The following is a 25,576-nucleotide window of genomic DNA, read 5'->3' as shown; positions in this document are numbered from 1 at the left end:
TAGCTAGATTTAGGTGGGAACTAAGTATCTAAGTATCTGTGATTACTTTAAGATAATAAAAAAATAATTCAATATTTCCTGGGAGCTTACAGGGATGGTATGAAGAAGCGTTAGAACAGTTTGAAGAAATCAAGGAAAAGGATCATCAGGCAACTTACCAGCTAGGAGTGATGTATTATGATGGCCTGGGGACGGTTGCAGACTCTGTAAGTTATTGTTTTGGTCAGTGTTTAAGATTTCATGGTTTCTGGATTATTTGATACATTTAAAATTGCTTATATTTTAATAATATATATATGTACTCATATTTAAATAATTATCTGTTCTTTCAGCCTTTACATGAAAACAAAATTTCTTTTTGCCCCCTCCTTGCTACCATTAGCCATCAATAACATTTATGTTTTAAAATGTTTTCCTTTGTTCTTAAAAGTTACTTTAAAGCTACATGAACATGGAGAGACGTTAGAAAATAAGCAAAATTAAGATCACTCCAAATTTTCCTATCAAATATGGAATTATTAATAGTTATTATTTTAGTGTATATTCTTTCATGTATTGCCCTATGCAGAAGAAAATTATGTGTGTGTATACACACCTACATTTTTAAAATATATGACTAAGTATACATACTGTTTTGTAATCTTTTTTTTCCATCTGTGTTTCGATTGTCCTTCATTGTCAATAGATATGGTCTACATTTTCATTTAAATACTTGTATAATAATCTGTTGTATATCAATAGTATTTTTAGGCCTCATATTTTTGGCATGCTTGAAGATGAAAGAATAAGTTAAATTATGAGATTTGGAGATCAGTAATACAATTTTCTCTATGCTTTATGGTTTTCATTTTTTAATTCTTTCCCCTTTTCTTGCCTCATCTTACAGAGAAATTTCCTATGAAATTTATTTTTAAAATTTTCAAAGATATTTAGAATTTAATTTCCCTGTATTCACTTGCAAAGGTGTCCTATCTATTCAGGTCTATGACAAATTCTAAAATGTGAAAGTATACAGGCTTTCAAATTTTGGCTTTACCACTGGTTTCAAATCTTGGTTTCACCACCTATTAGCAGTATAATCTTGGGAAAATTATTTCTAGTTTTAGTGTCCTTATTTGTAAAATGAAGATAAAGAACCTCAAAGATACATCTGTCATTTCCCCCTCTCCTTTGATCATGGCCAACCTTGATGACTGATCATAACCCTCTTTGTTGTAGCTGAGTTCAGACATAGTCTCAGAACTTTTATCAGTAAAAGCTTTAAGGATACATTACCAGGTTAGTCCATTGGAGGCTGCGTAAAAAATAAAACTCATTAACCTAACTCGCATAGTTGTTAATGAGATTGGATGACAACACATAAAAATAACTAACACAGGGCACATGGAGTAAGTGTCCAAGAAGCATTTTCCTCCCTGACTTTATCTTGTATAAAGCTAATAATGTGGACCATACTCTAATTCCTGAAATTCTTCATTTTTCCATATTTATAATCATTGCACCATATGATGAAATGAATGGTAAAAATAAATGTTTGCATTAATTGTAAGATACTCATTTTAACCTATGTATAGTTTAATTTTTGAAAGTTTAGTAACCTGTATTATCCATTACTATATTGCCTGCATTTACTCCAAGTTTAATACAGCTGACCACACCCTCCTTGCAACACCCTCCCACCTTAGCATCTGAGAGATCTTTAGTTCATCTGATTCTCCCTCATACTTTGCACATATCATTCTACCATTGTTTGTATGTTTGAAATACAGTTTTTTCTGTTTGCCTCTTCACAGCCACTCCTCAGTTCCTTATGCTAGCTGCTTCTCTCCCATTTAATGTTGAAATGTGTCAGAACCTAGGCCTCAGCGCTTCCTGCCTCCTTTCACTCTCTCCTTGAGTAGGGTCACACTCAGCCCCATGGCTGACACTATCTTTAGATACTTTTTGAAAACTTTCCAATCGTTGTCTTCATACCAGAAACTAATTCTGAGACCCACATAGACAACTGCCTGTCTCTCCCTAAATGATGAATCAGGTAAATTCATAGATTTGATGTTACTTTTCATTCTTTCTGTTTTCTCAGTGAAATAAAAGTGAAGCCATGTGTTTGCTTTAACAGCATGTATGCATAGCCTGTGCAAAGATGACACATAAACTCATGAACTGTTCCATACATTTTATAAAAATATTTTAAAAATCAAAGCCATGAGTTGAAACTGAGGAGTGGGAGCAGGGAGAGCAGACGTTTGAAGAGAAAGAAGGTTTGAAATAGTATCCTCTCTTCAAGATAAGTGGGAGAGACTATTGTTGAAACAAACTGATAGTACTTCTGAGGGCTGAAAGCTTGCTCTGAAATTTATAGTCATAAATTTTAAGAAGGACCTGTTAGCATAGTTAATTTTTTTCCAGCCATGTTCAATGGTTTAAGTACAGCAGACTAGGGAGAAATAGGGTATTTGCCTCATGAGTGAGTGTCATGGAGGGAAAGAGGAACAAAGGAATGAGTACAGTGACAGATACAGAATAAGCTGATAATGTGGGAAGAACATGAAGGTGTGGAAAGATTAGGAAAATTGGTAGATTCAGTGGGTTGGTATATGGAAACTCCACAAAGTAGAATGACTTCAATGTAATTACATATGGAGACCAGAGGAGCAAAAAGGAAGATGGCTTCTGTAGGTCTCTTCAGTTAACCCAAGGTAAAGGGGCAAAGGGCAAACTCTTTTAATTTTTATCACTTTATACATTTACTGAGTTGTTCTTGAGACTAATTTGGCCCAGAGTCTGGTTGAACCAAATGTGCTTTGTGTGGTAGACCTGAAATGTCTTGAAATTTACATTATAAACCCCCGAATACAAAATAGTTATGTTTACTTTAATCATATATCTTTGGAAAGAAATTGAGAGGAAAAAATACATACACACAAGTATGTATGTATGTGCCTGTGTATCTTTTATATTTGTACATATTTACCATTTCTGGGGCTCTTCAGTCCTTCCTATCAAGGTGGGTTGCCGTTTGGCACTGTATTCCATTTCTGTTCAACCTGATAAACTTCCTTTAAAGAGCATTTCTTGTATAATGTGCAGGTGATAAGTTATCTCCAATTGTGATTATCTGAAAATGTCTTCAATCTACCTTCATTTCTAATGAATTGTTTTGGGGTTGAGCTCTTTCTTACTCCACTTTAAAAATGCCATTCTAAAATCTCCTGACTTCTCATGAGAAGTCAGTCTCTGTATTGTGTGTTAGTCATTCAGTCGTGTCCAACTCTTTGTGACTCCATGGACTATAGCCCATCAGGCTCCTCTGTCCATGGAGTTCTCCAGGCAAGAATACTGGAGTGGGTTGCCATTCCCTTCTCTAGGGGATCTTCCCAACCCAGGGATCGAACCCCTGTCTCCTGCATTGAAGGCAGATACCTTACCATCTGAACCACCAGGGAAGTTCTGTGTTATGTCCCCTGTATGTAATATGGCCTTTTTCTCTGACCGCTTGCAAGGTGTCTAGAGCTTTCAGCAGTTTGACTATGATGTGTGCCTAGGAGAGGGTTTTTGTGTATCCTATCTGGGGTTTACTGAATTTCAAGGATCCCTTTCGGTTGCAGTTTTCAAGAGTTATTCCTTTTCCAGTTTATGTTTGCTTTGGTAAACTTCCTAGTGCCTTTAAAAAGTGGTTCTATATGTTTGGTCCCAGTTTAATCACTGCCATCTGTGGGAGGATTTACACAAACACTTCACTCTACTGTGGTTGTACCACAAGTTCTCTCTTACTAACAACCTGGGGTGCGGGGGGAATGGTAGACACCTACCTCACATACTCACAGAAATAGATCCATGTGATCTGGGACTCAGTAAAACACCTTTATTTTCTCATCTTTTACTGTGGTGTTTAGCCAACAACAGCGTTTTGAGAGAGCAGTGAGGGGTAAAGGTTAGAATGAAGTGTATACAACTGTACATGATTGTTAAATATTTTTTTCTTTGGAGTGACTTTTGAAGGTTTTGAAACTGAGGATTAAGTCCATTTCACCTGCCTTCATTTGTCAAGGTTGTTTTAAAGCTAACATGCCCTCCAGGCAACATGAGCATAAACCATAAACCATTGCCCAAGTGGTTGTCTAGAAACTGGGAGTCAGCTGCATCTAGTTTGAGCAGCTGGTTGAGACTGGATAGGGCCACCCACCCTCCAGCTGGGCATCCACAGGTGTTCATTGCTTGGTGATCTTTTGAATGTGCAGAAGCCTGTAGCTTAGTTACACCTGCGCAGAGTGAAAATTACCCACCAGTCACCGCACCTTTCCCCATGCCCTCCACACTCCCCACACCTCCAGCTGCCATGCTGCATTATTCATTATCCTGTGAATACCTGGAACCACTTGCCTTGGGAAGCTGTTTTGAGATTTGTTCTTCCTGTCTTCTGGTTTGACTGCCTTGCAAATAAACCCTCTTTTTGCTGCAGACCTCGGTGTCTCAGCGTTTGGCTTGCAATGTGTCTGGCGAGACAAATCTAGTTTGGTAACAGGTGAGGTGAGCCAGCCAAGAGGTAAGTAAAGATGAACCTTTCACCTGTGGCTCGTTGGCCCCTTGCTGGTGCTGAGGACCTGGGGACAAGCAGACCCTATGGCCCTCGCTCCCCGCTCCCGCCCCAGCCCCACCCCCGCATCCTCTGCCTGCCTTTTGTGTGGAGAAAAACCAGTCAAAGAATGAATTCAGAGAAATGAAAGTGTTGAAGCAAAGGAAAACAAGACCAAATTACACTACTTCAGTCATTAAATGAAGCCAAGGACCTTTAGTTCTCCTCAGGAGAACATCCTTTGAGCTGGTTTGTAGCCACTGAAACCCCTACCAGGTAGAAGAAGTTAAATACATGATGACCAGACTAGCCATGAGAACTGGCCCCAAAGAAATGGGAACAAACAAACCCTGGAACTGAAGATTAACTGTACTTAAAATATCAAGATGACGCTGATCAGACCACTTCACGACCCGTTTCAAGATGACTGTCAGAACTGACGGTGCTGTTCTGCATGCAACCCCCTCTCCAACTATAAAAGTTCTTACCCACTGATCGTCAGTGAGGAGTTGGCTTTCGGACTTGAGTCCACCGTTCTCTCCCACTGCTGGCCTCTGGAATAAAAAAAACTTTCCTTTCCACCTGACTTGCCTCTCAAGTATTGGCTTCTGCGCAGTGAGCAGTCGGACCTGATTTTTTGTAGCATATTTTGGAGATTTTGGGCTTTTGGGCTTGGAAGATTTCTTTTGGGTGAGTAACTTGGTTAAAGAAGCACAACTATGCCTAGATTGTCTTTGCAACCCTGAATGAATCATGGACCAGAGGCCCACTTGGAGGGTTTTTGGCAGACAGTACAGAAGGTTACAGGCTTCTGTATTATGGGTCACAGGCCCAGGGCCATGGTTTTGTTTTAGTCTTGCTTGTCCATGTATGTCTGTGTCTAACTGTCTAAATGTTAGGAATTGGCTACTGGGGATTGAGCTGAGGTGTCCAAAGAAACCTTGAAAATGTCTTTTTTTCCAGGAGTTAGACTGTCAGATGGGGAAAAAGCATAACTTTGTATATATGCCTGAATGTCCCATTTCCCTTCTGAGAGATTTACTAAATACCAGGGTTACCTTTGCACCTGGGCAAATGAGCATTAAAATACCACTAGAGCAGGCTCGCAAATTTCAGGCTGTACCCCAAAGAGAACAGCCTGCAGCTATTCCAGGAGAGATTGCAAAGAGGAGTCCAGAGGCCTGGGTGGACGAGAGATCAGCAAGAGCAGAGAGCTAGGCCTATATAAGTTAGGGCATCACCTGAAGTCGGCTTGTACAGGATTTAAGAGCAATCAGATTGTAAAAGAGGCTCGTGGGGCAGTCCCTGAGCCCTGCACTGTGTCACTGATCTGTCCACAAAGCCTTTTCTTGCAGGTCCTTGTTTTAAATCCCAAGAGTTGTTTGCTTTCAAGTGGAAAGATCTGATACTAAGAGTTAAACAACAGTACTGCCAGACAGTACTTCCTTGAGGATTTAAAACTTCACCCATCATTTTTGGAGCAATCCTGGCAAAAGATTAAGGGACCCTCAACTAAATGAGGGAGGTAGACTGGTATTCAGATTACCAGTAAGACAAAGGACCTTGAGACCAGAATATGATTTTTCTTTATTTTTTTGGCTGTGCTGGCTCTTCGTTGCTGTGCAGGCTTTTCGCTAGTTGTGGTGAGCAGGGGCTCCTCTTCGTTGTAGTGCTTGGGCTTCTCATTGCGGTGGCTTCTCTGGTTGCCGGGCACGGGCTCCAGGCGTGCGCGCTTCAGTGGTTGCAGCTCCCAGGCTCTAGAACACAGGCTCAATAGTTGTTGGCACATGGGCTTAGTTGCCCCGAGACCAGGGATCCAACCTGTGTGCTCTACACTGGCAGGCAGGTTCCTATCCACTCTACCACCAGGGAGGTTGCCAGACCATGATTTTGATTTCAGCCTCTTTGGTTGAACGAGGTTATCAGGTATCCAAGAAAAAGCAGAGTTCTCAGCCCTCTGGTAAATATTTGGGTTTTGAACTCTCACAAGGACAGAGACTTGACCTCTGACAGAAGGGGAGCTCTAGGCAGGGCAGCAGCCCTCACCCACCAAGAGACTGCTGTAGGAATCTCTGGGAATGGCCGGCTTCTGCCACATTTGGGTCCTCAGCTTTGGACTCACAACAAAACCCCTTTCAGAAGTTCTTAAAGGAGGAGATAATGAACATTCTGAAGCCCAGCTCCATCTTCAACAAACGGACCTTATGAGGAACCGGCCAGGAGAGGGAAGCCACACTGCAAGAGGAACATCAACCCCAGCTTCTCAGAGGGCCAGGGACCCCCCAACAGATCTGAAGTTCCTACTGAGGAAGCAGCCATGAGAAAGACAGGTGAATGGGGCTGCTGTGGTGGTGGGCTTGAGAAAGTAAAATTCAGAGAGCAATTTAAATAACTCATTAGTTATCAGAGTTTCTGTTCCGCTTTCTCTTTGTTTATAACCTCCCAGGCTTGGAAGGACAGTTCAGTGATCAGAATTTTTCAGTCTTTGGCAAAGGTAGATAATTTCTCTACCTTTTGGCTGTCATCCAAAACCTTCTGTATTTGATCATGTTGACCCCTTAGTTGTGCCTGTCATTAATTGTTGACCATCCCTAACTTCACTGTGACTTCAGGCGTGACTATTGAATTAGGCTAATCAGTAAATTTCCCGTCCTTTGTATTTTCTTGACTAACTGGAAATTTGGTCTTCTCCTCCTGTCCTCAGAATAAAAAACAAAACAAAACCTTTGGCATCTCCCCTTGCCAAGGTTCTGTTTGGTGAGGGTATTTCAGAAACCACACTTAGCTTTCCCAGCCTGTGTCCCTTCCATATTATCTAAATGTTGTCAACTGATAATGATCAAGACACTCCAATAGGTAAAAACTATTATAAGACAGAGATCCCAGGTAAGACCGTGTCTCAGGTAAAATCCCCAAGGATGAGAGTCTTAACATGTCTGGTATTCTGTGTGCCCTTAGAGGATACATAGTTGTCCCTGCTCCCAACCTGGTACATATTTATCTGCAATTTTTATTACCAGTGTTGGGCCTGTGAATACCCTGACAGCTGGTGCATAAGTGATATTTGTTTGGGATCACGATGTTAACTTGAGGGACTGGCTGGTGATCCAGTTGAGATTTCGCCTTCCAGTGCTGGGGGTGTGGGTCTGATTCCTGGTTGGGGAGCTAAGACCCCACATGCCTCCCGGCCAAAAAACCAAAGCATAAAACAGAAGCAGTGTCATAACAAATTCAATAAAGACTTTAAAAATCATCCACATTAAAAAAGATGTTCACTTGAAACCAGGAACGTATTTTCAAATAAGTATTTAAGAGATTGATTCAAGCCCATGTTAGGGCTTATCAGCAGGAATTAGCCGGCGCTATCCTCGCTCTTTTTCCTCCAGAGTGAGAAATGGTCAAAAGGTAAGGTGGGGACTGAAACCATGTTCAAATCCATTTCGATTGCCTTCACTAATCCAGATGCTTTTAAGACTGGTGTGTCCCCCAGGCAGCATGTAGCCTAAACAAGATGCTTGCCTGAGCTTTTAGGAACCTGGAGTCGGGTATGTCTACTTTGAGCTGAGCCGGTTCAGAGGGGATGGAACCATCAGCCCATCTGGGCATGCACAAGTGTCCATTGCTTGGTGACTTGTTGAACATGCAGAGCCCTATAGCTTAGGTACACTTGCACAGAACAAAGACTCCACACCTTTTCCCAGTCACTTTTCCCCACGCTCCCCATGCCTCCAGTGGCTGCTTTCTTCATCCCATAAATACCCCAAACCTTTTGCCTTGCAGCGGCTGGAATTTGAGATTTGTTCTCCCATCTACTTGGCTCCTTGCTGCAAACCTCGGTGTCCCAGTGTTTTGGCTTGCTGGGCACTGGGCAGGAGGAGCCTAGGTTGGTAAACAGTTCGTGTCTGGGTTTTCAGAGGCAGGGCAAGCCTTTTATTAGCAGGCAGGATGTCTTCTGTGTTTTGTGACTATGCAGACATCATATGAAGATGAGTGTAGTAGATAAAAATTTATCACTGAGCACAGCTAAGGAAAGTGCGCTTAAAGAAAGAAGACAGGGTTTAGGGCTCACATGCATCCTGTAAGGGTTAAAAATGTGAAAGTGTCTGGTTATTCTTACACTTTGACAAGTTCTAAGAACTGTGCTGATTCAAAATAAGGAACATGAGACAAAGGAACTCATTGAGACATGATGCAATTGTGGAAGCTGTAATATGGGAGGCATGCCTTATCTTCCAGAGCTCCTAGGAACACTGACTCGGGAGATGGACTTCTATTTATATCTAGCCCTGCAGACTCCAGGACAAGCATGCTGTTAGGTACAGACTCGAGACTCTACATCATGTCAGAGTGTGAACGCTTCATGGCATTATCAGAAAACTTAGTTTGGGTAAAACTAAACTGGGACTTTCTGTCTTGTTCTTTTCCTTTGTGGAAGGAAAAAGGAGTGGAATATATGAAGAAAATTGTTGATTCTCCATGCCCCAAAGCAAGACACTTAAAATTTGCAGCAGCTTACAACCTTGGAAGAGCTTATTACGAAGGAAAAGGTGTTAAACGATCAGACAAGGAAGCTGAAAGGTAATCTGACCTAAGAACAAGATTTTGTTTTAATCAAATGTTCTAAACAAAGAATAACTCGCCTCTCCTTTTCTTCTAGACTGTGGCTTTTTGCTGCAGATAATGGAAACCCAAAAGCTAGTGTGAAGGCTCAGAGTATCCTAGGACTGTATTACTCAACAAAGGAGCCCAAAGAGCTTGAGAAGGTAACTGGTCCATTTGATAAACTGTAGCATCACGTGTAGATTAATATTTAGTTCACTATTCCTTCTGTGAATGGAGGATAGTGAGGAATAAGTATGTAGTCCTGAGTAGCTCATAATTCTTCAAAATGTAAAGAAAGCTTACATATTAGCATCTCCAAGCTCATCTTGCCTCAACTATGAATGCTGCCTTCTTCTGCCAAAGGAGACCACAGATGTGAGCACTTTGTGTAGGTGTGTGTGGAACACACACCTACAAAATATTCTACCATAAAAGGTAAAAGAGGAGGGTGAGTTAGTAGTCTCTTTTAAAAAATCATCAGTGATGGGAGATGTTTCCAAGAAATCTTATAGGGAGGAGGAAATGAGGCATTCAAGGCAAGCTTGTAGGAGCCACACAACCACCACCACCCACTCCCTGCACCCCCACTGCCGCCCCCCCGCCCTGCCCCTGCCCTCACCGATCCTTGGCAGATAGCTGAACAGCTGCCTGGAAATCTCTGTGAACTCAGATTCACAGGGCAGATGTGCTTGGACCACATGCAGGTTTGTATCCTTGGTTGTCTTTGATCCTGTTAGAGCTCCAAGTGGGCCTGAAAGATGGCTACCATCTAACATCACCAGCAGGTCTCCTTGCTGTGCCGCTTTACAAAGCCTTTCAGACACTTGGTTCCTGTTTCCCACCTTCTCTGTGCTTCCTCTGGAAAACTTGAAAATCCCAAAACCTGAATAACTGAGCTCAAGCCAGTGACCTGGCCTGCACTGTGGGGAGACAACAGCGGGACCTCCCTCAGCACCCTCTCTGAGGCCTGCGAAACTGTTGCCAGCCTGACCTGTGTCCAAGAGGCTGGAGCTGTGTCCTAAAGATGAATTAAATTCCACCTTGTGAATACTATGGAATTGTGCTTTTTCTTAGGCCTTTTATTGGCACTCAGAAGCTTGTGGCAATGGAAACCTGGAGTCCCAGGGTGCCTTGGGGCTCATGTACTTCTACGGACAAGGGATCCGCCAGGACACTGAGGCTGCCCTGCACTGCCTGAGGGAAGCCGCGGAGCGTGGCAACGTCTATGCTCAAGGGACTCTCGTGGAGTATTACTACAAGATGAAGTTCTTTACAAAGTGTGTTGCATTTTCCAAAAGGTGAGTAAGCTGGATAAAAGTATTTACAAAAGCTTACTAGATGTTCTGTGCCTGGTCTGTTTAATAGAACTCACTGCAGTATTGGAAATGATGACTGTTGGCACTTGCAAAGTGGCCAGTGCAACTGAGGACTGAACTTGTAACTTTCACTGGATTTTAATTTAAACAGACACACACAGCCAGTGGCTACCGTATCAGATAGTGATTGATGAAACATCTGTGCCATCAATCTGCATGATTTCAGTGCTCTTTGCTCTATATGTCGGCTAAGTGATCTTAAGCAAATTTTACTTCTGAGGGCACGAATTGTTCTTTTGCAATCTTGCAGAAGTATTTTCTTCTTTATTAAAAACAATAGTGAATATAAAGCATTTAACATAGCTTGGCACATGAGAATTTTTTTTCTTCCTACACCCTCAGCCACGGGTTCTATAACTGCACAGTTACACTACCTTGATGAGGACAGCAAAATAAGAAAGGTTAAAAGACTCAACACTACGTAAAGGATATGGAAATTTGTTCTGAGGCTGTGTACTTTCCTGCCTTTATCCACAATGCACAAACGCAACACGAGAAAGAGACCATGGTGTCCTCTAGAATGGCTGTAAAGCCATGCTGATACCTCCCTCCCTACATGCCCTTCCACAGAGCCCACAGGCGCCCAGTGTGAGGTGGACATCTACACTGGAGGATGAAGGAATGCCTTTTGCCCTCACCTCCCCAGCATCATGGGCAGAGGTGTGGTCTCTAGTGCCTCAAATCTCCCAAGTGCCCATCTGGGTAAAACTAAGACTTCAAGTAATCCTTTAAAAATCTTTGGAACTTTTCATTATTGTCCATGTTCCTGTTTCCTTGTATCACAGCTGACATGGAATGGACTCTTCCATATAATTGTCCATCTCTGTATCTGGGTTACAAAGAATGACTTTTTATTGCCCACTAAACATAGATGTGCAAGTTTCTCAATGTGTTTTCTGGTCCTCTGTGACTGAAGTCCAAATTCAAGGTTGATGTTTAAATACCCAAAGAGATAGAAGACTGCTTTTCTCTCCATTGTTTAAATCAGCAAAGTGGTAAGAATTTTTGTAGTAATATTTTAAACCTAATGTTTCTAGTGGTTATTAAACCTGACAAGTGTAATCCTAAGGGGGCTGTAAAGTAACCACTGTGGTTGGTTCCTCTTCCACTTGTGTTAGTTGACTGTATTTACCATTCCCCATACAGCAAACAATTTAGTTCTAAAACTTGTAGAAATGCTAGGGAAACCACTTGGGGCACAAGGACAATTTCTGGATGCGTTTATAAAAATGTAAACCGTAAGTGATAGTGTGTTTAAATTTGACGACTGGGTGTTCCAGGATCGCCGACTATGATGAGGTTCACGACATCCCCATGATAGCCCAGGTCACAGACTGTCTCCCGGAATTCATCAGCAGAGGCATGGCCATGGCCTCTTTCTACCACGCACGGTGTCTGCAGCTTGGCTTGGGGATCACAAAGGATGAGGCGACAGCTAAACGCTATTATTCTAAAGTAAGCCCTATCGCAAACATAAATGGACTCAATTAGAATTTCTGGGTTTTTAGTTGAGACTTGAACATTTTATAAATTACTGTTTCTTACTTACTATGCAGATAACCTCTGTCTACCCAGAAGTTGTCAGACATGCAGCTTGTTTGCAGACAGTTTTCTCATTCTTTTAAACATAATTAAGCTCAGATGGTAAAATTTCTATTTTTGATGCAAATTATTCTGTTTCACTGTCTGCAGCCTAAGGCTCAACACTAAGACCTTAAAGCCTGAACAAGCATGCCTTAGTTCATCCAGAAAAAGCGTGAATCTCTCTTTTCCTTCTGTATACATTACATTTCATTAAGGTTTCTTTATGCATGACATCTACTACAACAAGTTAAAATAAGCCTTTTCATGTTTTAATCCATGTGATCAGTTTATTTATACCAAATAGATTTCACATCTAAACGCAACTGTTAAAAACTGCAGAGGAAGTGAGAAAGGCAGTCATTATGAATAGTAACTGCAAGTTCATTTTTTTAATAAAAAGAAAGCAAAAAATTGCACACCTCAGGTCCATGACATCCATAACTCCAAATTAGAATTAGAGTATTAAAATTTGCATAATACACAAATTGTTCAGCCAGAGCAGGGGAACAGAGCAAAGAAGAATTTTTAGTCCCTTGCCTAAAAATCTGATTATGTTACAGCAGTGGTTCTCAAAATTATTTGCATGTTAAGATCACATGGGGATCTCTTAAGAAGTCCAAAACCTAGGCCTTATTTCAGAACAATTTAATGTCCTAGAATGGACACGGGCAGATTTAAGTTCCCTAGGAGGTTGCATTGTGTCGGCAAGTTTGGAACCCTAAATTATTTTGTCGGAAATTCAAAAACCTAGGCCTTATTTCAGAAAAATTTAATGTCCTAGAATGGACATGGGCAGATTTAAGTTCCCTAGGAGGCTGCATTGTGCCGGCAAGTTTGGAACCCTAAATTATTTTGTGGGAAATTAAAATGTCCACAGTATTAAACCCATATCAACACAAATATCAGAATATGGTACAAAAATAGAACTAACCTTTGAGATATCTACCATTACACGATTCTATTAGTATGAGTAACAGCTGTCTTTTTTAAAATCTAAATATTCTTTGATTATACCAGTTTCCAAACCAAGTCAGTTTTAGATTCTGTACTAGGTGTCCTTTACAAGAAGACATAAGCCAAGAGAACTCTGGGTGAAAAATATCCAGAAATGTGGTACATGTTCATCCTAAACAAAACAGCATAATAAACAGGTACGACTGTAAAACTATTTTCCTTAGGTTGGGAGATAATACAAACCCATTACTCAGTTTTGGTCACTGGATTTTATGGGAGATACTTCCTCTAACTTTTCTGCATTTTAAAAGTATACCAGTGAAGGGTCTGGAATCATGTCAGATGAGGCACAATAAGGGAAATTCTAAGTATTTTACTCTGAGAAAAAGGACTTGAGGGGCTTCAGTGGTGATCTTCAGCAGACTGCGAGGCTGTCCTAGAAGAGAGGCACAGTGGGCAGAGGCTTACAGCCCAGGCAGCGTTACGGGAAGGGGAGGGCAGCAGTCAAGTGCCCAGTGACCCACTGTTGTGGGAACTAAGGAGACAGTTTCTGCAGGGAGTGAGGTTTGGGTGAGATGCCTTCTGTCTTTCAAATTCTTGACATACTATGAAATTATGCACCTTATCACTAATTTAGGCATAACAAAACCATATATTTAAAAATTATCCATGCTGCTATTCACATGAGATAGAAAGTTTGAGATCAAATAGTAATGCTTTCTATTTTACTTACTTAAATAATTCACATCTTAGAATACTATCAATGTGTAAATTCATTATTTTGGGCACTGAAAATTCTCTCTCCCCCAAATGATAATAGCATGGTTATTTTTAGTATATGATCTGTTTTGCATAGGTTAACTTGAATTCCCCCAATTAAGCAATTAGAGTAGAAATGTATCTTAATTACAAAACTCCCTTAAATCACTGTACTCTACTTCTTAAAAACAAAAGGTTCAACAGTTCATAATATGTCTAAATAACTTTCTTTGAATTTGAAGGCTTGTCGTCTGAATCCTGCATTGGCAGATGAACTTCACACTTTACTTATTCATCAAAGAATTTAGACCACAATGCATTTCAACAAAGATCATCGATTTGAACAGCTTAGAATGTATGTGTTTTTATAATAGCTATGTTTTCTGCCTCATATGTTAGATTAACCTGAGTATTTTAATGGTATCATGATGGCATGATACCTTCATTCTTGAATTTGTGTAATACAACTTGAAACCTAGCTAACAAGATCAAATTGCAGGAAGAGTCCTCAAGAGATCCAGCCTCTTACTCTAGAGAGTGGCCCAGATTGTGTCAGGTATTGAAAACTATTCTATAAAGCCAGGGTTTTTTTCCATTCTTAAATAGTGTCCTGAAATACTTGGTGCAGTCTTAGCTTTAATAGTATAAGTGCTACAAACTTACCAAAAAAATGACAAAGTGTAATTCTTTAAATTTCCTTAATCATTAGTTATTATATTTAATCTTTAGTTTTGTGAATTTTTAATAATTTTATTCAGTCATCTAAAATTTTAAAATAGAAAATTCCAAATTGAAAGGGAAAACTTGAAATCTAAATTTGAAAATAAGTGGGTTTAAGAAACTGCTTACAATTTTGCCCCTCTATATCTTCCCTTAAACATCTTAGTGAGTAAAACTACTGTATTGAAACAAGATGTCTCTTTGAACTTCAAGTCCTTGTCTGCATTTTAAAACCCTCAGTGTATTTCAAAGATAAAATCTCAAATCATCTACCAGTATAAGACCTAGAAATTGTTAAATCAGCAAGAGGTTTTCCTTGTCCATTACATCTACAAAGCTAAAAGCCGACAGAAAAAATAGAATCCATACCAGAAGATTTTAAAGGAAATACACATCTGTAAAATAAACATTGACAGTATTATTTAAGATACCCAAATGACACCTTCTTTGTAAACGTTTTGGCTTTTATTTTATAAATCACACCCATCCTTTCTAAAGTGATTTACAAGAACTCATTTTAGCACTGGTAAAATACAATTAATATGTAGGCACTGGTCACTAATGAAGTATTAAGTGGCACAAAACTACCTGCTTTTGTTTCATGTTCTGGTTTGTCTGTATTACTTGAACTTCATTTTGTCTTTATCTAAAGGGAAGAAATTTTAACAAACTTCAGGCCATATACGTCTCCTTTAAATCTCTTAAGAGTAGAAACATAAACCATCCCCGAAAACCAGTCCTTTCCTTTTCAGATCGCTACTGAAGACTGTTCTCCCCCAGAAACAACTTTTCCATTTCTCTAGCCCACTACAAGATTTCATAAAAACCTAGCTTAAATCATTCTACAATACAAACCCACTTGCTTTGCTCTTATTTTCTTAATAGCATCCATAGAACATTCCTTCAGTTATTTGAAGATCCAGATTCCCAAACGATATTTTCTTCTCCACACTCAGTCCATTTCCTTGAGCCTTTAAGAATCTTAAAACAGAAATGTAATAAAGCCATGTATGAGGACTTTAATAGCACTTTTAATAGCGCACTCTTCAGTCTCCAAAGTGAAGACCAGGTTAACGGCCATGAGAACACAGGTCTGAGAAATCCTAAAGGTAGGAGTTTGACATGTCATATTTTGTGATACGCTATGCTTGCATGTCCTAAGTGAATCCAACGCAGAAGTTAAAATTTCAGTGTACTGTAGTTACCATAACACTGGCACGTCTAGCACAAGTGAGCCCCTGAAAACTATTAATACCACTGCCACCAGCCACGATGCATACCTTGACCTGTGACTGGAGTCAGTCATTAAGGGAGGTGAAGCTTCAAGATCATTAACTGTTTTCAGAAAAAGAAAAATCAAAACTTCGATTAAGTCCTTATAGTTGATAACTTATGAAAAGATAAGACTTAAGATTGAGAAGTCATAACAGTTCTGGTGTAATTACAGAAGACGGACACTTTGAGTAATTGCTGTGAGGTTCCTGGGGCTTGGTGACCTCACGCTGCTTCTCTTCTCTGAATGTCTTTTCTATGTCGCTGTGAATGATAATTCCGAAGTATAATGTCTCGGTTTGAGAAAAGGATCAAAGAGCTGTAGCTAACAGAATCTCAGAGATAAAATTTGCTTTACTAATTTTCAATCATTTCTCTTTCAGAACTTATGTTTTGTATCAAGAACTTGGCAGATATGCTCTAACAATGATATAATCAATACCATTTTAATACACATTTACATAGTATTTTTCTTTCATGGATTTCAAACTGAATTTCTGCTTAATTAGTTTCTGTCAGTATTCCTGGAGGTTAGATAGGGGAAGTGTTTCCTTATCACTGCATAATAAATGGTAAAACCCAGGAAAATTAAGTCACTTGTCCATGCCCTACTACTGAAAACAAAGCAACCTCTGTACACCTGATGCCCCTCCTAGTCCCCAAGACTTGATGACACAGTCGAGTCGTGAGCAGCATGAAGTAACTTCCCTCCTCTTTGTTCCCCCATTTCATCCCTGCCTGTCTTTCACAATTTAGCTCCCATCCCACATCCTGAATACAGCTCTTTGAGCACCCATTTGGCTCTTCTCATGCAACTAAAAATCATATTTTTCACATTCATTCTGGGAGAATGGCACAACCTTTATACCTCCTTACAGAAGAACTCACATGCACAATGTTTTCTACAAACAAGGCACTTGATATATATCTGAACTGCCTTCAGTGTTTCAATTGTTTTTTAAGAGAAGGATACAATTATCTTAAACATCAGAGCTCTGATTCATTTTTATAATTTATTGCTTCAAATGCTTCAAACTATGGGAAATCTTTGGTAAAAATAAAGACAGGAAAATTTTCACAATAACTTCACACAAAGCATTGCACAACAATATTCAGTACACACGAACAGAGGAATGTTCAGAGTCCTCAGTGAGGAGATTAACTGTACAATGTTCAGAGTTCTTCATTTAAAACAAAACTTCATAAATATTTAAAATATTTCCTAGGTTCTTATCACATATCAACATTTATATTTCAAACAGTATGTTGTCCTTTAAAGGATTTATATTAAAATAAAAATCATTAACAATTTTTTTTTTCTGTTGCCTAATATACAGCATCAAGTTTCCTCCCCAATTCTGCTTAATTCACATAAAACTAGAGGGAGGTAACTAAAAGTTCAGTATGGTTCCCAGTCAAGCCCTCTGTGGAAAAGAGGAAAATGTTTCATGTCTATTAGTACAGACATTTCTTGGTGGTTTATTTGTGCAGTCTCAAACCTGACCAGCTTTAAGTTGATCTAAATGAGTTCTCAGCTCAGGACACAATTCAGTTAGCAGCAGTTCCATCAGCACCTGAACCAAGAAAGAAAGAAAAAAAGTCTTTTTCTCTATAAAGATTTATTCAGATATCTACATCTAAGACTAAAATCTAATTTTAAGCCTGAGATGATTCTCAGTGAACAAGTTACTCTCCAAAGGAATCCGTATTCTATAAACTCCATTTAGATTGATTTATTTCATGGTCCGTTAACCATCATCAGACCATCAGGGGTATTTAATATTGCTCACTATTATAAGACAGACAGCTAGGAAACAGTTTGCTTTGTTGAAATAAGGAAGCGAAGCAGTCAGGCAGAGATGTTACTGCACAAGAGAGAAACTACAGCAGGCTAGGAAGAGGAGGTGGCATCCACTGGGAGTATTTTTTTTTTTTTAATCAAATTGAACAGACAAAAATAAAGCAGAGAAAATGGGTTCAGAGTTATAAGTAATAAAAATGATTACGAGCATAAAGAATTAAAATCTACCCCCATATGTGAACAGAAATGAACAACTGAAGAAACGGACTCCTATGGGAGGCTTTACTCACATATAACAGGTGCTTATTGGCTCTCGTTTCTTGAAGTGCATTGAATATTTTTATTATACCGTAACGGGCATTTTGCTGTCCAACAAGGCTCTGAAGCATATCTGAAAAATTAAGTTTATATTTCGAGCTGCTACTGATACAAGTGCACCGTGCACGGACCTTCAGTGAGAGGCCACGCCCTGTGTGCACACAGCACAGAAAGGGACCGAGGAACGTGAGGGGCGGGTTCTTTCCAGTGTTTCAGGGAAGAATAGGTTTTTGACATAAGACATTTATACATACTATAATTTTAATACCCCAATTAAAACCATAGCTCTCAAAACGGATTTTTAAAGTATAAAATTTTGTTGTCTAAAACACTGCTCTAGTGAAATTATAACCAGTACTGTTCTTTTGGGGACGCTCAGTATAATTTATTAGCAAGGGACAAGACATGATTTGAAAGAAAAAGGTACAATCACTTTTTTTCACTGTAAATAATGTTTCCTAAGTGACAGATGCCTTAGTGGGGCTGACCACACTCCCTTTCTGTCTGACTTTCAGGAGCAGAACACGGGCCTCACCTGGAATGTTCTCGAGCAGCTTCTGCTGTGCTCTCTGCTTTGTTTCCTGGCTGTGCACTCGGCTTTGTTCTTGGCGTGGGGTTGTTTTTGGCGGCGCCAGCTTCCCATTGGGCCAAAAAGCATCCCGGAAAAGGTTGATGTAGTAAACCAACATTTGCTCACTGAAAATCCAGTTCACTGTGTCCCGAATTTGTCTTTTAAGAGAAAGATGTGTCATGGATGAGGTTTTTAAAAATTGTATTCTCTGTTTCTCAAAAGGCATTTATCAGTGGGTAGGTTAAGATACAGTGTGATCGAGGCATTTGATGAATAAACTAGGAATTGGATTTTTAAACGCTGACTCTGAAAGTTATTTTTCATTTTGGTAACACTGGTGGCCGCTCATTCCTGTAGCTCACGTTTCCACTGTTACTGATTTCCCTAAATGTTTGCCACATGGTGTCTTTCAATTTTGAAAGGCAAGAAACTGAGAGGAGATGGATTCATTTGAAGTTGGCAACTACTCTAACAGTGCATGGTACTTAATATACTAATTTCTCCATAAAGTGTCGCAAACTGAAAACATCCATCCATGTAAAGACTGCGAAAAATGGCCTGAAGACCTTCCTGAGCTCTGGCAATCCTGGGGAGAAGCAAGCTTTTTCACGAGTCGTCCCTTGGGGCCGCTGTGGCAGGGGGTGCTGGGCGGAGTCCTCCCACCCGGGAAGCATCTCACAGGCTCAGCAGGCAGAAGGGAGAAGACACCCCTTTCCCCACAAAGGGGAGCACTCTGAGAGAATACACTGCCATCCAGCCACTCCAACCTCCCACAGGAATAGACCGACAGACCCTGACCCGCAGAGTTATAAGTAAGTGGCTTTTATCCGGTCACTCAGGTCTTCCATAAAGCCGACTTCAGCAGTCCAGTTCCAACCACCCACAGGACTGCTGTTGTCAAGAGACCAGCAGAGCTCACAGGGGAGGAGCAGTCCTGAGGGCGGGAGGGAGGTCTCTGCAGAAAAGGGGAGCAGAATCACCTTCGACTCTTAGCACCAGGAAGGCCTGAGACTTCAAACTTAACTCACAAATAATAAATCAAACAGCCCTTTAAGAATCTGACTTCCCAACCAGATTTTTAAAGGGCCGATGTCTGGTTTTTAGGAACAGTATCTGAAATAGCTGTTTCAAGCCCAGCACTGCACACAGTAACCCAGTCACTAGTGAAGTCCAGAGTCCACTATGAGTCACAACTGTGGTAATCCTGTAACTGCATGTCTCCTAAGACACTTCCCAGTACTGCTTAGAACTGTGCGATTCAGCCCTAGACTAAATAAGATAATTTTATTAATTCAGTGGGACTTCTGCTTTAGGAGAGAACCTGCTGACCTGCCTAATAAAATCTATATCACAAGTTTGTCTTGCCTGGAGTCTTTGGGTTACTCACTGGCACTGCATGAAGAAATGAAGAAGGAAAATTTCAATTCGCAACTGAGAATTAGATGAGTGGCTTTTACCAAAGGCCATCTCCTACATATTTTCTGTCAATTCAAGTCTGACTTTGTATTAGCCCAAACCGTAGGAAGTTTCTGCAGCCATTCTGGAACGTGAAATGACAGTCAGTACCAGGCAGCAGGGACGTGGAGCTGCTCATGGTGGGCATCGTCTGCCTGAGGCAGAACAGCAGAGGGCGGGGGGCTCCGCCACTTCTCTACCCGAGGACAGGCCCCCTGAGCCAGCAGCCTGGAGATGCCTACCCAGTGCCCCTCCCCTGGCCAGGAAAACCACTGCCTAACGTGTTCACCGCTCTCAGCCCACAGCTGCTCATCTTAGTATTAACAGTCAACATCATAAATTGGAGCAAGGAACGTATGCGTGACTTTCTGAAACTGGAAAAGAAATGTGCAAGTCTGGAGTTCTCAGAAAAATGGGGCCAATCTGGAAACTTTACCCAAGGCTTGTCAGTACTAAGGTTAAGAGGTTTGCATCAGACTGAAACTGTAAGTTAAACAGGGCATTTTTCTGTTAAAAGCCCACGATACTAAGCCAACCAAACAAGTCACTTAACACCATTAAAAAAAATCTTAAACAGAAGTAAATTTTGGTTTATCACCACAAAGGAAATATATTCTATTTGCAAATGAATAAAAATATAAAATGTTCTTTATTATGTTTCCCACAAAAATTTATAAGATTTGTGTAATAAAACTCACTTTAGCCTTGCACATACATTTGACAACTAAATCTTTTACTTGGAAAAATACCTATTAATTTCATCTTAAAACATATTTTGCTGTTAAATTGATTTTCCCCTCAATTTTAGCATTTGAGTCTGTTTTTCCTGTGTGGTGAAGTCATTTTGCTGACAGGCTCGAAGAGTGCTAGGTACAGAGTATATATAACCATTATGTATATGGATAATGTGCTACAGTTTAGAATACACATATGGCTTATATAGCAGTGTAACAGGATACACACACCCCTCATGGATACTCAGGCATCATCTAACAAGAGGAAATACTATTTTTTTTTTTTAGAGTTAAGGTGGCATTAAAAAAAAGTCTTTGGCAAAAGGAAAGTTTCCATCCCACTATTGCTTCTCAGCCATGTAGTTACCTTCTCTGGAGGCCATTTTCTTGCTTATTTTTCTAGAGCTACTCCACTATAAGCATTGACATATGTATACATACATACATGTGTATGTGGATGTGTGTATTTTGCCAATAACTCCCCTCAGTAGACCTCAAATTGCCTCCAATTTGTTGAAGATATTTATGTTGTTTCCAATCTTTTGCCATTAAAATGGTTTACGAAGATTTTTTACACTTATGTTATTTCACATGTGGTTAAATTTCTCTGTAAATTGCTAGAAGAGTAACTACTGGGTCAAAGAATATATGGTGTTTTATTCTAGCCAGATTTTGCTAAACTGCCTTTCATGGAAACTGAGTATTAAACTAAATTTTTCTAACAATAAACCTTGTATTAAAGGGCAAAAAAAAAAAAAGTATGGTTTGAAGACCTTTCAAATAAATACCAACCATGCGATGCTCATCCTACTTTCCTTTGGCTCAAGAGTCTAAGCCTTTAAACTGATCCCCATCATGGGACATAGAAACATTGCATCCAAGGTACGAAAACCAGTCACCATGGTCAACAGAGAACTTTACAGAGCAATCTTCCGACCCTCATCAGCCAGCCAGCGGGAGCCTGTGCCAGCTTCTGTCATCAGGTGCACTGTGTGCTCTGGGGGGAGATTCTTGCAGAAATCTGCTTCCCTCTCCAGTCTTAGAATCATATCAGAAATACAAGGAGAAACTAAGAGACCCTCATTTGCGGAGGTAATCTGACTGTTAAGGCAAAAGGTAGGGCATGAATTCAAATACTAATTTCCTGCCACTTACTTGTTGATGGTTCTTCCAAAAGTGACCTGAACGAGAGCAATCAACGTTCTTCTCACCCATTTAAACACTGAAATACAAATCAGAGGGAACGCATCACCACAGGTGATCAGTCGTGACGTCTTCACAGCAGCACAAAGCGAGAGACTTATCTCACCATGTCATTCAGCCTGAGTCCTGACACCAAGTCAGGGGCGATATCTCCAGATTTTGGGTCTGGGCAATAAGCTTTCATTTTCTACTTAGCAACTGATGAAACCTACAATTCTTTTTTTTTTTTTTTTTTTTTTTTAACAGCTTTTCAGTGCCTAACAACAACTGAGCTAGCAAGTGAAACTAAAAACTTCATGAGTCCTTGGGCTGCTGACATCTTGTTTTCCACTAGCGGACAGCACAAACCCAGACAGAATATTTCTGTCTGGCTTCTTGAAGCCAGTGTTCCAACAGTGCTGTGAATGAGAAGCATCTGTAGTCAAATGTTGACGAATATTCTGAAATATTAATGAACTGCTGGGTCTAACCGCTCCCCTTGAAATACTGCTGTGTAGACCAGGGGCTTTATATATTTTTTATGCCTGTGGGGGAAGAAAGGGGAACTGGGAAGACCCAGGATCCCGAGTGAGTCATGGACCCGGCGCAGCTGTGCCACTGCCTGGAGCAGCCGCCATCCCCCCTCCCAGCCTCCGGCGCCTCACCTGGGAAAGGGCAGTGTGAACACGGACTCTTCTTTTGGGTTTTTTTGGCTCAAAGAGTCGCATCAATATTTTGTGTCGAAAGAGTTTTGTGAAGGGTCCTTCCTATAGACCTAAACTCTTACTATTAGCATTAGATTAGGAGACACATTGCTTTAAGTGTAGAATATGAATATAAACCAAAAGAAGGCAAGGGAATGCTGTGAGGATATTTTTGATCTGCAAATTAGAATCAAAACCAAATATTCCCTTTATATATTCACCTCCACGCACTGAAATGTTTAGCTCCTGACACATGGCTTGGCTATGATGGAGCCAGGAGTTCAGGTCTCCTGCACCAGTAATAAAAAAGGAGTAAATTCACAAACACCTCTGTACAAATATCAACAGCAGTTAACACAGACTTGGAACTAGACTTGATAACATTTTCAAGTCATTTCTAACTTTTAAAATGTGTCCAGGTGCAGTAATGTCAGTCCTTCAAGCAAGAGTCCAGTCTTGGAATCAGAACCATGCGTCAGAAATGCCCTATGTGTTTGATGGAATTCAGAGCACCTGGGAGGCGCGTGTCTGTCAGGGAGGATCACTTCAGTGCACCTTCCAGGGCAGCAGAGAAGTGGCCACACCCAGAGAGGGTATAGGACACGAGCGGCTTCAGGAAGAACGCCTGACAGCTGAGTGCCTGGTCATAAATGTTTAAAACAGCTGTATTTCTGGCCCCTTTTCATAAACTGAACTAGAGCAGGAACCAAAAATAGCTCTGCTACAAATTCTCTCCTGCCACCAATTCCCTTGACGCTGCTGTGTTTTCCTAACCTTCTCTAGTCCCCCAACACACACACACACACACACACACACACACACACACACACACACACACACACTCTCTCTCTCTCTCTCTCTCTCTCTCTCTCTCTCTCTCTCTCTCTCTACTCCTTCCAAGGGCTCATCCCTTCAAAGCCACGAGGGAACTGCAGCAACACTAGGATTTAGCGGATGGCAAATATATCACGTCTCATCATCAATGATGTTCTATTTATTGTCCTCTGAAATGTCACTAGTAAAACCAAACCTTCTGAGCAGGCACAAGGAGGAAGTGCACGCCGCGGAGACAGGACTTGGAGCCCGACTCCTGGCCTGATGGCCTCTGACACGCCCACCTCTCTCAGTCTCCTTGTGTCAGAGAGAACATACTGACCGAAGGCGAGGACAGTGCTTCCTCACTGGTACCAGCTCTGGAGGAGTCACAGTTTACAGACCAGATTTCACTGAGGAAGAGTCAGACTCTTGGGTGCGGGCGGGCGGTGGAGGACAGGTTTTTCTCTGCCTATACAAACATTAGCAAACATCTCAAAGTGTCTAAAGTATAGACCAGCTATAGCTTTTTCATTTGAAAGGATCCTTCATACTCAGACAATACTCCATCATGTGGACAGTTATTAGTTTAACTACTACCTGTTTCTGAAGTTTGACTTAGTTCCAAATTATCATTATTAAAATTATGCTCAAATGAACATCCTTACATATAAACCCCTGCCTGGAGTTTAGAATTTAATTGTGTCTATGGCTCAATGTGAATTACATTTTGGGAACCCTTATACTATAAATTCACTGAAGGAAGACTCTACCTCTGAGATGTTTTTGTTTCCCCTATGGAGTTACAGCTAAAACATAAGTTGCTATTTTAGAGTTGGTTTAGAGGAAGAAAGAAACCACTGAATTTCTCTGGTAGCTCGGTCAGTAAAGAATCTGCCTGCCATGCAGAAGATCCAGGTTCAATCCCTGGGTCAGGAAGATCCCCTGGAGAAGGGCATGACAACCCACTCTAGTATTCTTGCCTGGAGAATTCCATGAATAGAGGAACCTGGTAGGCTACAGTCCATGGGGTCACAAAGAGTCAGGCACAACTGAGTGACTGACATACACATTAGAGAAAGAAAAACTTCAATGACCAAAACAATTAATCCCAGCACTAAAAATTTTCTTGCCTATTCATTCATCTACCCAAGCATTTTATTGATCACCTACTATGGATGAGGCATTATAACAGACACAGAGGATTAAAAGACAAGATGTTTATAACATCTTATTTATAACAGCTCAAGTTTATAACAGCCCTTGGAAGTTTCCTCATCTGCACACACAGAATTCTTTACGTGGCGTGTTACGGGGTATATAAGGAAGAAGCTACACACAGCCTACCTACCGTGTAGGACCCTTTCAGCACCGTCTTTGCCCCAAGGGAAGAAATGCTCATCCCAGGGGACAGAGGCCAGGACACTCTCAGGGCAACACGTCCTGGCTGGTGGCATGGCTGTGCCTCGTGAAACCTGGCTCCTCCCATGTGCTTCCTCTTCTAGGCACTCAGGTGTGCCTTTAGGCACCTGTCGCACCTCTAGGTAGTACCTGAGGCTCCGGGTGTGCCCGAGTACGCTGGACTGAGTGACTGAGTATGCTGGACTCATGACTCAGAGCGTGGGGGCTGTGCAAGGTGAGCGTGGGCAGAGGGCCCCACTCAGGAATCGGGACACGAGCCGAGCAGTGCAGTCTGACCTTTGACCCAGTGCTGCACTGGGACAGAGGCGCCCATGCAGGTCTGAGCAGAACAGTCTCCTGATCCTCTCGAAGTTCATTTCTTTGAAGTCCATCTTGCCTGAGGGCCATCAGGGGAGGATTTCTCAACGTGGCACTGCTGTTACTGGGGTCAGGAGAACCCTGTGTAGTGGGGCTGCCCAGGGCGCTGGGGGTGTAGATGCAGCAGCCCCGGCCTCCACCCAGAAGACGCCCGAGGTGCCACCCCACAGGCTGTGACAGCCAGCAATGTCTCCAGACACGCCCAATGTCCCCCGGGGACGACACTGCTCTGGGGCGCAGAGGTGGCTGAAAGCAGACTTGGCCATCCCTGCGTCCCTGGCCACACACTCACCTTTAACAAGTGGCTCTTCCTCTGCCTCGCAAAATCAATTTCTGTACACCTTTTGGTGATAAAGCCGTGAGGCTATGATAAGTC

At 41.2% G+C, this 25,576-nt stretch overlaps 2 protein-coding genes across 6 annotated transcripts in view; one reads left to right on the top strand and one right to left on the bottom strand.

Moving 5' to 3' along the window:
- The window catches only part of LRP2BP (LRP2 binding protein), a 29,582-nt gene extending 10,974 nt beyond the window's left edge, over window positions 1–18,608 (top strand). Inside the window, exons 4-10 of one of the 2 annotated variants that reach the window (XM_065947514.1) lie at window positions 93–206; window positions 9,012–9,154; window positions 9,234–9,339; window positions 10,253–10,476; window positions 11,835–12,009; window positions 14,094–14,206; window positions 18,478–18,608. In XM_065947514.1, the coding sequence (XP_065803586.1) occupies window positions 93–206; window positions 9,012–9,154; window positions 9,234–9,339; window positions 10,253–10,476; window positions 11,835–12,009; window positions 14,094–14,159 (828 nt within the window). In that variant the 3' untranslated portion in view covers window positions 14,160–14,206; window positions 18,478–18,608. Of the gene's footprint in view, window positions 1–92; window positions 207–9,011; window positions 9,155–9,233; window positions 9,340–10,252; window positions 10,477–11,834; window positions 12,010–14,093; window positions 14,880–18,477 lie in introns of those variants that run through there. The other variant, XM_065947513.1, reaches the window with a different exon arrangement.
- The window catches only part of SNX25 (sorting nexin 25), a 94,563-nt gene continuing 84,048 nt past the window's right edge, over window positions 15,062–25,576 (bottom strand). For 2 of the 4 annotated variants that reach the window (XM_065947504.1, XM_065947505.1), the window contains 4 exons: window positions 21,878–21,944; window positions 18,498–18,691; window positions 17,935–18,035; window positions 15,062–17,417 (listed from right to left, as the gene is read on the bottom strand). In XM_065947504.1, the coding sequence (XP_065803576.1) occupies window positions 17,337–17,417; window positions 17,935–18,035; window positions 18,498–18,691; window positions 21,878–21,944 (443 nt within the window). In that variant the 3' untranslated portion in view covers window positions 15,062–17,336. The remainder of the gene's footprint in view (window positions 17,418–17,934; window positions 18,036–18,497; window positions 18,692–21,877; window positions 21,945–25,576) is intronic. The other 2 variants (XM_065947503.1, XM_065947506.1) reach the window with 1 other exon arrangement.

The sequence above is a fragment of the Muntiacus reevesi genome, chromosome 10, assembly GCF_963930625.1.
Source record: "Muntiacus reevesi chromosome 10, mMunRee1.1, whole genome shotgun sequence".
Taxonomy (NCBI): Eukaryota; Metazoa; Chordata; class Mammalia; order Artiodactyla; family Cervidae; genus Muntiacus; species Muntiacus reevesi.
Note: the sequence above shows the minus strand (reverse complement) of the source record. Positions and strands in the feature narration are given on the sequence as shown.